This window comes from Bombus bifarius, unplaced genomic scaffold, assembly GCF_011952205.1.
Source record: "Bombus bifarius isolate JDL3187 unplaced genomic scaffold, Bbif_JDL3187 scf7180000009125, whole genome shotgun sequence".
In the NCBI taxonomy this organism is placed as follows: domain Eukaryota; kingdom Metazoa; phylum Arthropoda; class Insecta; order Hymenoptera; family Apidae; genus Bombus; species Bombus bifarius.
In genome coordinates, this window is record NW_022884914.1 from 2938386 (window position 1) to 2951574 (window position 13189).

Consider the following 13189-nt stretch of genomic DNA (forward strand, 5'->3'; position numbering starts at 1 on the left):
CGTTATGGAAGGTAACTGAAAACGGCAAGCAGGGGTCCTCGGTATCTTTCATAATAGAAAGGAGGCGCGACATCCTCCGGCGCGTCTCGCCCCTTCCGAGCCGCGTTTTATTTTTCGGCTCGCAAAGGGAAGCATTTTTGCACGCAGTCTGAACACGTAGACTAGGGGCAGGGCAGGGCAGAAGCGTAGGTGTCTATTAAAGCACAAGAGTGACATAATACTCGCCACTTAAAAAGGGTTGCCGTGTGACCAGACAGCGAGAGGGTGTCTGGTGTCTCAAGAGCCCCACTCTACGGTGTATCATGCGCATCTCCGGGCTTTTCCCTTACGCGTTGCGTTAAGACAAATGCGTACCCTTAAGCGTACCCATACATATGCATACAGTATCTGCGCGTATCAGCACGTACTGGCGTGATTCAATACGCGAGGTGAGATCGATCGGTCGTTGATTAAATCGAGTGCAGCGCGGCTTACCGAAAGAACACTCGAACGTTTTCTCGATGGATTTTAATTTCTTCTTCATAGAGGGAATATGTTTGCGAAAACGAGAAATCTTGATTATTATAGTGGTTTCGTGGAATTTTATGGTGTATATTTATTTAAAAAATTGCCAGAGTGACGTACTCATAAATAGTAACTTCTTCATGTAACATTAACGTATCACTATTGCGTCCTGGCATTTTTCATGTTTTTTATATTAATGGGTTTTATAAATTAGCGTGGAAAATTGCACTTTTTGGCATAATTTATTTTATACATAATTTGAGTTTGGTTGAAACTAGATTTAAACGAGAAATAATTTTGATATTAGAGATATTGATATTATTACAGAGTTCCTTTGAATAAAAATTGATAACTATCATTCTAACTAGACTTGAATCATTTACGTATCTCCGTCTAGACACTGTCATTTCCAAAATATGGAATTAATACTCTCTAGTAGATAGCTATCCAGAGTTCAACATACATTAGGATGTCATTAAACTGTAAGACGACCATAAAGTTTTAAGCTGCGTTCTGTGTTACGGGTTCCTTGCATCCGAACCGGTTGAATTACACATTATACGCGGAATAAAAGTATAAGCAAAGGTTCTCGCGTTTCAGATGCAGAACTTCCGTCGGCTCTGCACCTGCAGGATGAAATTTATCCGGCTTCCGGTGCTTCCCCGTCCTCTCGAGACGTTTCATTCCGCAGATGAAAAGCACCCACGGATTACCTTTACAAAATACATGGGGGATCCTCCCCGTTTTCGCGGGGGTTGCTTGATCCTTCCCCTTTTTGCGAAAAACGTGGAATACAATTTTATGGCTTACTTTTTTTTTAAGAAAGATGCTCGTAGACTCTCGTTGGTTGAACGAAGAGACGAAACGACGCGAATGAAAAGGAAAGAAAAAGTGTACCTGAAAAAGGGAAAAAGAATAACAGAGATGCAAAGAGGGGGGGGGGTAAAGGATAAAGATGAGAGAAGGAAAAGCGGGGACGGAACGTCTGCTCCTTTCTGCGATGCGTGACCCTTTTCCCTCGAAGCCTAACCAACCCCACGCGTGAGTTAGGCCACCTCGAAGGGTGTAAATGTACTAGGAGATAGATTCACAAATATACGAGAGAGCAGAAGGGAAGGGTGTTCGCGATGAAGGGAGGACGAAGCAGGATGCGGTAGAAATTCTACAAAATTTTAACCTCCAGACATCCATCACTATACGCGACAGCTAACCACCTCAACCCCTACAGATCTGCCAGACTGCACGCTTTTTTGCATGGCTTACCAAGCTATGTTTCGTCGGCGGATTCGTCAAGTGTGATCCGTCATGTGAACTCGTCTCGAAGGGAACGACACCTCCAATGATATTGTCATCGTCTACCGAACAATGGACATGTGAAAGATTTTTAATTTGAAAGTGCATCGTTTAATAGGGATTGTTGAGCGATAAATAATTGCTGTTTGAAACGTTGTTTTTGTATTATTTATTGGGTAATGTATTTTTTGCTTTGCGTATATTTGAAAATTTTGTGAGAAACTAGATGAGCATTCGACGTTTATGGCTTATTTGTTAGAAAATTATCGGGTATCGTAACGAAGAACTCTATTTGTTTGAAGACGTACAAAGATCTAATTACGTGGAGGGAAATCTTGTGTTGTCAATGGAACAATTTCTCCAAACACCTCTTTTATAAAAATTTTGCACTTACGACCGTTACACGCTGCTAAAAGATTGATGTAAAATAGAGACAGATAGAATGGAACAGGGAAGCGGTGTGGATATATTCAAGATCGATCTTTTTGCATCTGAAACTTGATAAGCTGTTCGTTTAATTGCTGTTCCAAGAACTACTCCATACACGAATAAAAGTAGCATATTAAATTAAATTTCACGTAGAACGTACATTACTAAATACAACATCAATTTGAATTATTAATTACGTACTCTTGTTGCAAATGCGGTCATTGAGTTATTACGATGCGTACATTCGATCCTACTTTATAACAATTATTTTTCTTCCTCATAAATTTGATCCAGAAATTTCGAGTCTCGTTTCGTTTTCAAATCAGGAACACGATATGTATCTATCATTGCCATAACAAAATACAAGAACGCAGAGTAACAGAATTATAAAAAGAAACGCACAGTACTCATACACAGTTCGATCTGCGAAAAAGAATCAGCTAATTTAAACTCAGTGTTCGTTTTGCTCGTTGCTCTCGTGAGTCACACAGCGGAGCCGCTATTTCAATTTCTCTATTAAAAAAGAGGAACTCACTTTCAAGCGTAGAGAAAGAATAACAACAACAACAACAACGCCAACAAGCTGCTGTTGGAGCAAGACTGCAGCGGCGGCGAATTAAACCTGAAAGCCGTAAATTACAATCCGGCTGGTTCTCCCGAACCGTGAGCTACCATGTTCTTCGTCGGAGTGGAATTATCCGCCGGTAAACAATGCAAAATTATAATGAACGCAAAAATTCACCTTTGTCGATACGTTGAGACCCGTAGACGCGAGAACCATGACCCTTCGTTACAGTGAAATATTCAGTATTGTTCGCGACGCAGCGCTCGTTCGAGGTCGCGTGAGAGCGCGCGCGCGCTCGCGCATATACACGCGAGAAAACGAAACAGAGGCGGAGGAGAGCACAACAGGGACCTCGTTGTCGATGTAAATTTTTTAAGCGGCCGGCTCGCGTGCATCCGTGCATCGGCCAGTTTAATTAGAAGCGAACGCCACTATTATTTCCACGCTCGTCGACGCAGGCCAACAGTAAACGTTCAAGCCGCGAACGTTTAAGTCCCTTCAATGATTTATTTCCTTTTCCAATTTGCGCGACAATGCGACCATGCGTGTACCGGTGTGCCACTCGCTTCGCTGTTTCATTCGGTGTGCGCGTTTTCTGTACCCGAGGCTTTTGTGTGCCGAGAAATTGTGGCCATGGTAACATCGTCGAATTCATCGTTGGAGAAAGACAGAAGGAAAAAAAACACAAGGATTAAAGAGAAAAGAATCACGGATACAATGGAGAAAAAGAAACCACGCGTTCTACGCGATTAAAGAAACGGCAATGGTCTCTTTAGAATTGTATCCGCGCTGGTGCAAGATATATACTTTACTTACAATGAAAGTGTATATTTTGATTAAAATGTGAAAAGTATAAAACTATAAAGGGTAAGTTGACAATTAAGACGTGGCTTTTGTCTTAATTTATAGACGTTATTGATATTGTTAAAAATGGAATTTATCGAGCTAATTGTATTATACACGTATTTGTATTAATGTGTTTAAATCTTACTGAAATAATTATGTCGGCGAATCATTGTCCTTTTCACTGATGTAAAACGTCAAATGAAGTATGTAATGAATACATGTTTGCATTAATACCGTGGAGAGAAGCGTAGATATACTTATATTTTTCACTGGATAAATCTATAGTTTTGAGGATATATATTGTTCAATTGGTGTACGTTCTATCATGTAGTAGCTATGTTTATTGAAGGAAATACGAGAACGCGTAATGTACGAGAATGGTGTACACGAGGAAACCAACTTGCATTTCAGGAGTCACGAGCGGTTTCTTGCCTGTTGCATTTTCCATGATCTTTTCCCAGAAGATTATTCGTCGCGTGCTTTTCATCGATCTGTCAAAATCTGTCTCATTTAACTACAGTTTAATTAGAAATTAATCAGGACCGGAATTCAAATCAGGGGCATTTAACTTAAATTTCATTGCTTCACTCACACTCTCCCTGATTATTAAAAGAAAGTATACTTGAAATAAGAAATATCGAAAAATAATCGGAAACGGATTCAAATATCTGGTAACGTTGTTCAAATTTTTTGCAATTCGAATTCTTAATACAACAAATAACAAATTTTATGAATTGAAATTCCTCAGTTTGAAGATATGGAAATTATAAAAAATTATCATCAGTTTTATTCGAACGAATGTTAAAAATATTGTTACATAAAACTTTCGTATATTTACCATTGAAAAGTATCGTTCCCACCTCTATTCTTCATTTTCTACCGTGTTTTCTAAACAGAATCGCAGTTTCGCGAAAGCGCAATGTCGCGTTATGCGCGCCATATTTATCATTACATATCGGTGGCAAAATACGCACAGGCATTAATTACATTCGTACAGACGGTAATTTCCATGGTAATCCGAGCGTTTTTCGATGCACCGAATATAACGTATTCATATCACGCGGCCGCGTTCATCGTGAACACGCGATACATATATCGCAGCCATGATGTTCGCAATATTTGACAAATATTCATAGAATTCTTCTTTTAAGCTTGCGGATGGATAGACATTCAAAATATTTATTGAACGTGCTATAAAAATATGGAATATATTTTTGGTCGTGCGCCACGTTTGTTTTCGGTGTCCTTTGAATATTCTGCGACGCGGGAACGCACGCACGCGCGAGCGCTCGCGAGCGTAAAAATACATCGTGCGATAACTGCGCCTCACGATAACAGTCGCGAATGTTTCCCGATCTCTCATAACCAAACCTTCGGCCTCCCTCGATTCGGCAATGACAACTAACCCCGGAAAATTCCAAATTGTACAAGTTCCAAAGTAAACGTTACCTTTCGCTGCTTCGACAATGTGACTAACTGGACCATCGCATCGTCGCGAACTTTTGGTATTACTGGGCCACGTGGACATTCGTTTCCTACATTGCCGTCATACACACAGAGGATTGTGAACATTCGTGTAAAATTTTATTACAGCTACGGATAGTTTGATACTCAGCATTTGGAAATGTATTTTTCTGGTGAACGAACTATTTGCATGAGTTAAGCGAGTTAAATGGAGTGTGAGAGATGCGTGGTTGAAAAAGCATTCGGATTGGGTTTATGTCAGAAACTATTTGACGAAACATTGCGAAACATGTTATTATTTCTTTGATAATTAATGTATGTTCAAAGTTGTTCCAAAGAAAATTCTAAGTTTTTGTCTGAATAGTCTATACAATCTAAAATATCTGTGCCATCTTCTTGCCTTTTAAATATATTATTACTGAAATATATAGGTATATTTTAATTGTTATAATTTTGGAATAAATAGTTATACAAGTAAATGAATGCACACGCTTTAAGGAATGTGATAGTGCAAATATGTTTAAAAAATGAGACAATATATGACATCTGTTGTGAGACATTCAAGTACCAAACTATATAATAAAATATTCCATCGTAGATTGAGAATCATAGTGGTGTATTGCTTGTCTACTGCTAGTCTTCATGAAATAATATCCTACGTTTATTATTGTAAACAGTTGATCATATTTTTCTATTTAGGTCACGAAAACGTACTGTCAACAAAGAATAAAGTTATAGCCTAATCGATTATGAAATTAAAGATACGATGTTTTCAACTCTACTAAATACAAATCCACAAAATCTTGACTAACACCGTCATGGTTTACAGCTCGCTATGTATAAAAATAACTCGTACTGTAGACAGCGACAAACAACTCGCTTAATAATCAGAAATCTACCTTATACGTATATTTCATCATGTCTGACGTTAAACGCACATAAACGTTTGCAGAGAGCGCATTACGCATTTTACCGGACACAATGAACCCATAGAGTGAACGTGGCAAAGCAGCGTGACCGTCGCAGATTGATAATAATGCGCTAAAAAGCGAACCACCCTTAGCCTATCCACCACAAGCATTCTCCAGTCTGTGATCTCGATCGACCGTGATTAATTTATTTCAGAGATTACCGGCCATTTGTACGTGCCCTTTGGCCTACGTCAATAATACCGGTAATACACTATGATCGTCCAGCCGTTCGGTAATCGCACACCCGCTCGAAATAAACGTGCTGCATGCCGGTAGATTTCAGCGCGGGGCAGCCGCTTGATGGATTTCAACGGGAACGTTTACGCCGACGAACAACGAAATCGATCGGAAGAATCGCGGCAGGGCACATTCGACGACAACGACATCGAAAAAATTCAGCAGCTGACAAACGAGAAGAAAAGGAAGCAAGGAACCGGTCCGATAAGATCGAACGAGTCGGTGAAAAACGGTGGCGAACGGGATTTCCACCGAAATCAGCAATATCGAAGGGGGAACCAGCAGAGAGAAAATTACGCGGAAATGTACGAACACAGAAAAGATTCGAGCTACCAGGGAAGCTGTCCCGATAGAAACACGAGCAATTTCACGGGTGAAAATATTTGCCAACATGAAAATCCAAATCTGTCTTATGATAATTATGGGAACAGCGTGATTGAATACGATGCAAATAGAGCTAATGATGCGTACAGAAACTGCAAAAGCGGAATAAACATCAGCGTTGTCTCGCGACAACCAACGTGTGAAAATGTTGGAATGGAAAAACCGGTGTACAACGTTTCTTTTAAACACTGCTATAACAAGTGAGTACATTATTTTAGCGTGGTAATTATGACAATGAGATAATGTGGAGTAATATTTTTCTGCGATATATGGCATAAGGTGCAGCGAGTTTCTTTCCTATTCTTTCTAGTTAATTATCTATGTTATTTAAATTGTTCGTATGATTGTTAATGTAGCTAAAATTATTTTCATAGTTGTGCTTTTAATTCTGTATATATCCGAACATTTCTAAAATGACAGAAATTGACGATACAACAGGAAAGCTCTTTTTTACACGTTTCACTTCTTTTGACATAAAAAATCTTCATAATACTATACTAAGATTGTACTCAAATACTTCACACGAAGAAACATGCACTGTATTACAGCACCAATCAAAGATCTGATCAGAAACGAAGAAGATTTTTTTCCAGGAGCAAACCAAAAGCCGGTAAAAAGTAAGAACACAGCGGGTATCTCACAACCTAAAACCAAGAAAAAGTTTATTCTCAATAGAAAAAGTTCGCTTCCAATTAAACCTAGGAGCAAACAAATTGCTGGAAACCGTCAGAACTACCGTTGCACCTTTGAGAACTGTTGCGGGAACTGCGAACCCTACGCTGTGAAAAGACAGGACGACGACTGTGGCTCGTGTAAAAAGTGGCAGAACACGGATTTCTCTCCTAAAAACGAGTGCTTCGACGATTGTTACTGCCCTCTCGATGTGAATTCTCAACAACCTTGCGTAGTTCACGAAGAGAACGAGCCAAAATGCGATTTCCCTCCCGACGATTGTCACACGTCCAGCAAACAGTGTCTGCAGCGCGTCCATTTCGCAGGAACTGAAAATTGCGCGAGAACTGATCATTCTTCGTGTTCGTTCTGCTCGAGAAAGTGCACACCGTCCAAAGCGAGTTTGTTCGTGGAAATTGGCGAAAGCGTGGCAAACGTGAGCAACCTGACTTCCGTCCAAGCGTTTCAATGCGACGATTCGATGGGATTATTGAAAGACGACGCTCCGAGGAAAGAATACAGCGCCGTAAAAAGGAACAAGTCTGACTTGTTGAGGTGTCGTAGTAAATCGAAGAAGAGCGAGCCGAAATGCAGCTCCAGTTGTAAAGGTCGGCCAGGTGCCGTGGAACGCACCTGTTCGGATAGAATCGCGAGCATGAGCATGTATCTTGATGATTACACGATCGAACAAATGCCCGAGGAACCGTTCAGCCCTGAGATGATAGGCATCGTGCAGTCAAACGTGAGTTTTCAGGATCTACGTGATTGCAAGTGAGTTTGTTCGTGTTTCAGATTGTATAATATTGATGCAACTTACCGTAGAATTTATACTAGGATTATATAGGATACGTAGGATTATTCTAACAGTTTGCAACAACGTAGGAAAACATAATTTTTCACTGTAATTAAAGCCTTTACAACGATAACGGAGCAATTTCGATATTTACGTTGTATTTATTATTTATTTATCTATTGAAAAGTGTAAAAGCTTGTTATTACGATTAATAGTTAATTATGAATTTATATTATACGTTCGATCTTCCTCTTGGAGCAACCCTTTCGCTTGTAATAATTCGAGGATTTTAAGTGTAAATCGCGTCTAATTATTAATCATAACTAGATTCCGTGGAAATTAATTTATCAATTGATTATCGAAATGTTGAGATATATTATAATTCAGTATTTTTTACGGTCAAAACACTTGAACTATGATAGTTTAAAATTCTTGATTCTATCGATTTTTGACCAAAATTAAATAGACTGTGATTCCAATTTAGACAAATCGAAACGCGATAGAAGAGTACTTGTTCTGCAGAAATATTCGAATATATTCAATCATTACTTATAGTTCTTACATTGTAATACTTATAGTGTAATGCATTTAAATGATTTTCTAACCATTTTCTAGAGCGCAAACGGAAAGTGACATGTACATAAAGAGAAAGACAACTGGTTGTAGTCAGCAATGCGAAACAGACGAACGTTCCTTATTGAGCGATATCCGAAAACAGGTACAGGAGACGTATAAATGTTTCGTCAAAATGGTGACGACGAGTGTTGGCCAGATTGTGAAACAATCTTCGAAATTGAAACGTTCGAAGAAGAGCACGAAGGATCGTTCCACGTGTGGAACATGCATGAAAAATTGCGAAGAAAATACATGTGCCAACCAATGCAATCAATCGAAAATGTACAGCGAATGCATGTACGAAGGGACGTGTTGGCAAGGAATAATAGGACAGGAATCAAACAACTGCGATATGCATTGCTGTGGAAACGTCTGTTGCGACGGCCTCGCTGGATTGCCTGAATGTCAAACACCTATGTGTCAAAGTACGCCTCTCCCTTAAAATACTTTTGCATTACCCTCACACTGCATGTACTAGAACGTCTCGTGTCGGATTTCTGTTAATTATACGATCAATTATTTTTTCATATTTTATGTATGAATTTGACATCTCGCAGTCTCCATAGCTGGCAAATTTTTTTAGGGTACACGTAAAACGGAATCTGTAACCGCTCGTTGCAGTTCCAAGAAAAAGAAGAAATGACACGGACGCGTATCGCCCAGGGATGCAGTGTGAGGGTTAAATTCTCCTAATACTTCTAATGCGATGGAATACTAACAATATATGACAAACTATCTTGTAACTATTACATGAAATAAATAGTTCCTTTTATAAATCCGAATATTTCGTATTTCTACATTTATTCGATCATTTTTTACACAAAGTCTCTAATTAATCCCAGTTATATTTCCCTCTAAAGTTTATCACCTGTCTTCAGATGATTATTGGAAACCTAACTGCGACACGCAAGAACAGATTCAATCAGAGAGGGAGTGCTATTTTGATCTTAGCAGAAACGTTCACAGAAACGTATATTCTCCTAACGAAGCAGCTCCTAAAGAAATACCGTATCCCAAACACGGTAGCGTTCGCAAAAAGGGTGGTGGCGATACTTCCAATCAACAGAAAAAACAGCCGACTCTGAACAAGCGCGGTGAACCATCGGGCGTGTGCAATCGCGAAAATAACAGTACGAGAAGTCAAGTAACTAAGCAACAAAATCAGGCGACAAGTCAATTTACTCCTCAAGACCAACAAACGGATAGAACTAACATACAACTAGACGTGAGCGTTCAAGCGAATTCCATTCGCGCGGTACTCGATCCTACGACTGCTCCTTACATCACAGAAAGTATAGAGTATCACAAGAGAATAAGAACCGCGAACCGATTAGAACCGTATGCAGATGAAAGTAGGGTGCCTCCTCAAAGAAAAGAGTGTCCTAGGATTCAAGAAATGGAATCCACATTGCACCCTTCTCCTAAAGAAAACATGAAAACACCGAGAAAATCAGCTACTTCGTCAAAAAAGAAACCATCGCCGAACCCTATAACGCCAAAACAGGCACCCACGTCTCTGAATCAAAGACAACCATTCACGCCTGGGAGACCGGAAGTCAATGCTAGAACAGGAGTATCGACTCCAAGAAAAGATGTACAAAGAGACATAGTAAAGCAAGAAAGAATGAGATCAAAATCCACGGTGATCGGAAAAGGTGTCCAATGTACGCTGATCAGGGAAGTGCGTATAATATGTTCAACTGTGCCGGAGGTGACTGGTCCGGTAGCAGATCTTTGTTCGTGCATCCCGAAGAAAGGAATGGCACGCCCAGATAAACCACCATCCAAAATTTCTCAAATCGGAGAAGAAAGTCCTCCTGCAACTGATGTAACTATGGACGCACCTGATGCAACTGTGGACGTACCTGATGCAACTGTGGACGTGCCTGATGCAACTGTGGACGTACCTGATGCAAGTGTGGACGTACCTGATGCGACTGTGGACGTACCTGATGCAACTGTGAACACATCTGATGCAACTGTGAACGCACCTGATGTCATTCTGGACGCACCTAATGAAGAACCAAATATTGAAGAACCTGTGGAGGAGAATGTACGTTCGGTTGAGTCATCTGCAGAAACGCCACTTATAGACGAGGATGAAACGACCGTAGATCCAACCGATGGTCCTACAGACAGCGAAGCAACACATACAGACACACCTGCGATTGAAACAACCACAGCAGAATCATCCATAGAAGAAGCACCCGCGAGAAACTCTGAAGTTTTAGAAACTTCTAATGTAACGCCCATTGAAACAGCCGAAGTTCCCATACCAGATGAATCTACGATAGACGAAACTGCCATGGACACGCCAAAGAAACCTGAAGAAGAATTGATCGTAGCGCCAATAGTCGACGAGGTAACCGATGTCGACAATCGTGCAGCACCGATCGAGTTCTCGAGAGATTTTAACGGGAAGAAAATGTACGTGAGCGTGCAGATGCAAACGTCGAACACGATTCTGACGCAGATCTTGTCCGAGTTTCAAGTAGGCAACAAAAAGCGGCAGGTACTGATGAGTATTAAATTGCACTCGAACCTGGATGGAAATGGCGAGGATGAAGAACAATCGTCAGATTCGAACGGTAGCGAAGTACGAGTACAAGCTTGCGTCTTGCTTCCGTCGTAACCAATCAACGGATGAATTCCGCTGAATATTCATTGAACGTGGTTACACCGGAGGCAGGGGTGGAAATTAATGGTCAGACAAAACGGAACGATGAAATTGAATATTCTATACAGGTGGCGGCCACTGAAGGACAGTCTCCGAGATATGACAACTACGATCATCAGAGACGAATAAGACGAGTTACCGTTAGTCCATCCGTGTACCGTCGAACGTTGACATCGAGGAATACATACGATTCATCGATGTACGCGTCGGTCAACCACGCGACTTATGAGAGGACCGAAACAACTTATTCGCCAGAGAATGAAAACAACACGACCAACGGTGCCATGTCTACAAATTTATCTACTGAAATATAGATCTTATACGGAGTATGGTTGATTCGAATAAAGGTTTTCGGGTTTTTAGGGACGAATCATGTGTGCGGACCTTGCGGAAAGAAGAGGCGATGATTCAATCAGTGGTAAGAAGTCTTTTGATATATATATATATATATATGTAGTTATTGTGTTGTGAAAGTGTAGAGTAAGATTATGAAAGGATCGGTTGGATATTGTTTTTGGATATTCCGTTTGAATAATTTGTCGAAGCTTGTAAATTTTAGTCGATAATTCCTTATCTAATTGTAAAATGTCTTGATGACATACAAATTTTATTTTTTGTTATATTTATATTTATAATTCTAGAAATATTATATCTTACTATTACTTACTATTATATCTGTATCCTATCGTTAACCTTGAAATAATTCAAGCATAATATTAAGCTACCTCTATAGGATGAGAAAAGTATCAGAAGTAGTGCAACAATAAAGAGCTATAATTAATTCCTGTATTCATTACATAGATGGAACAGTACTGTAAACATATTCAAGTTCTTTATGGATAAATGACATAATTTTTTATAACCTTAAAACTTGGAACGTACGACACACATGATAAATCGTAAGTGTAATTCATCATGTTTACAGTTAACGAAGCTTATAGCCAAGAGATACGCTGAACATCTTTGTGAAGCTACCAGTACAAATTATCATTTTGAACGATGCTTGACCCCAAAAAGTGGTTACTTAGCAAAACTTTAAAAAATGTATTTAAATAAATACCCTTACAAATAACGTAATAACATGTATCAGAACAAAAATGTCATTTAAAGATTACAGGAAAGATAGATATCAGGTATAATCTATCTTATTAAACGCTCCTTCAAAGATACAAGAATAACAAAGAAACGGTTCTTGCAAAGAAAATTACTATAAAATACAATAATAATGCCTACGAATACCATTTTTAAGTCCAAACACAGTTCCACTGACAATGAAGAAAGTTCGATAAAGAAATTAAAAGAACATGGAAACGCATCCTTGCTAAGGTCAGAAATAGAATACTGTCAAGGATCGAATTACGAGATGAAGAGTGGAACTAAAGACGCTTCGACTGAATTACGCATCGAAACCGATGATATACAAATAACCACGGAAATATATTCCATGACGAATCTGCCGTCCTCGTTACAAGCCGACGAAGAAACAGAACCAGAACCTGGAACGATCATACCAGAGTATTACGGGGACCAATGTGCGATACTTCGCGCGTACAGATGCAAAGGCGTGAACGTAACAGAATCGGATTTTCCCGAAAGCTGTCAGCGAAAAATCTCCTCAGACCAATTCCACCAATCGTTCCAGAAGAACGGCAAAGGTGAAGACGTTCGTTTGTTTCGTCTAGTAGCGACGATTCCGTGTATACCAATTGAGGTGATCAAAACGCAATTCGGCGGTCCTA

The 13189-nt window shown here is 39.7% G+C and overlaps 1 protein-coding gene across 4 annotated transcripts; it reads left to right on the plus strand.

Moving 5' to 3' along the window:
- Positions 1 to 3039: 3039 nt before the first annotated feature.
- LOC117213679 lies at positions 3040 to 12701 on the plus strand. 4 transcript variants are annotated; one of them, XM_033459222.1, is made up of 8 exons: positions 3040 to 3840; positions 6054 to 6893; positions 7242 to 7310; positions 7396 to 8136; positions 8774 to 9198; positions 9634 to 11369; positions 11519 to 11729; positions 11814 to 11857. In XM_033459222.1, the coding sequence occupies exons 2-8, from the start codon at positions 6373 to 6375 to the stop codon at positions 11855 to 11857; spliced, it is 3747 nt and encodes a 1248-aa protein (XP_033315113.1). In that variant the 5' UTR covers positions 3040 to 3840; positions 6054 to 6372. The 4 variants fall into 4 exon arrangements, with proteins under 4 accessions (XP_033315113.1, XP_033315114.1, XP_033315112.1 ...); XM_033459223.1 differs by having other exon boundaries at positions 3040 to 3614; XM_033459221.1 differs by lacking the exon at positions 3040 to 3840 and having other exon boundaries at positions 5909 to 6275; positions 6349 to 6893.
- Positions 12702 to 13189: the final 488 nt, after the last annotated feature.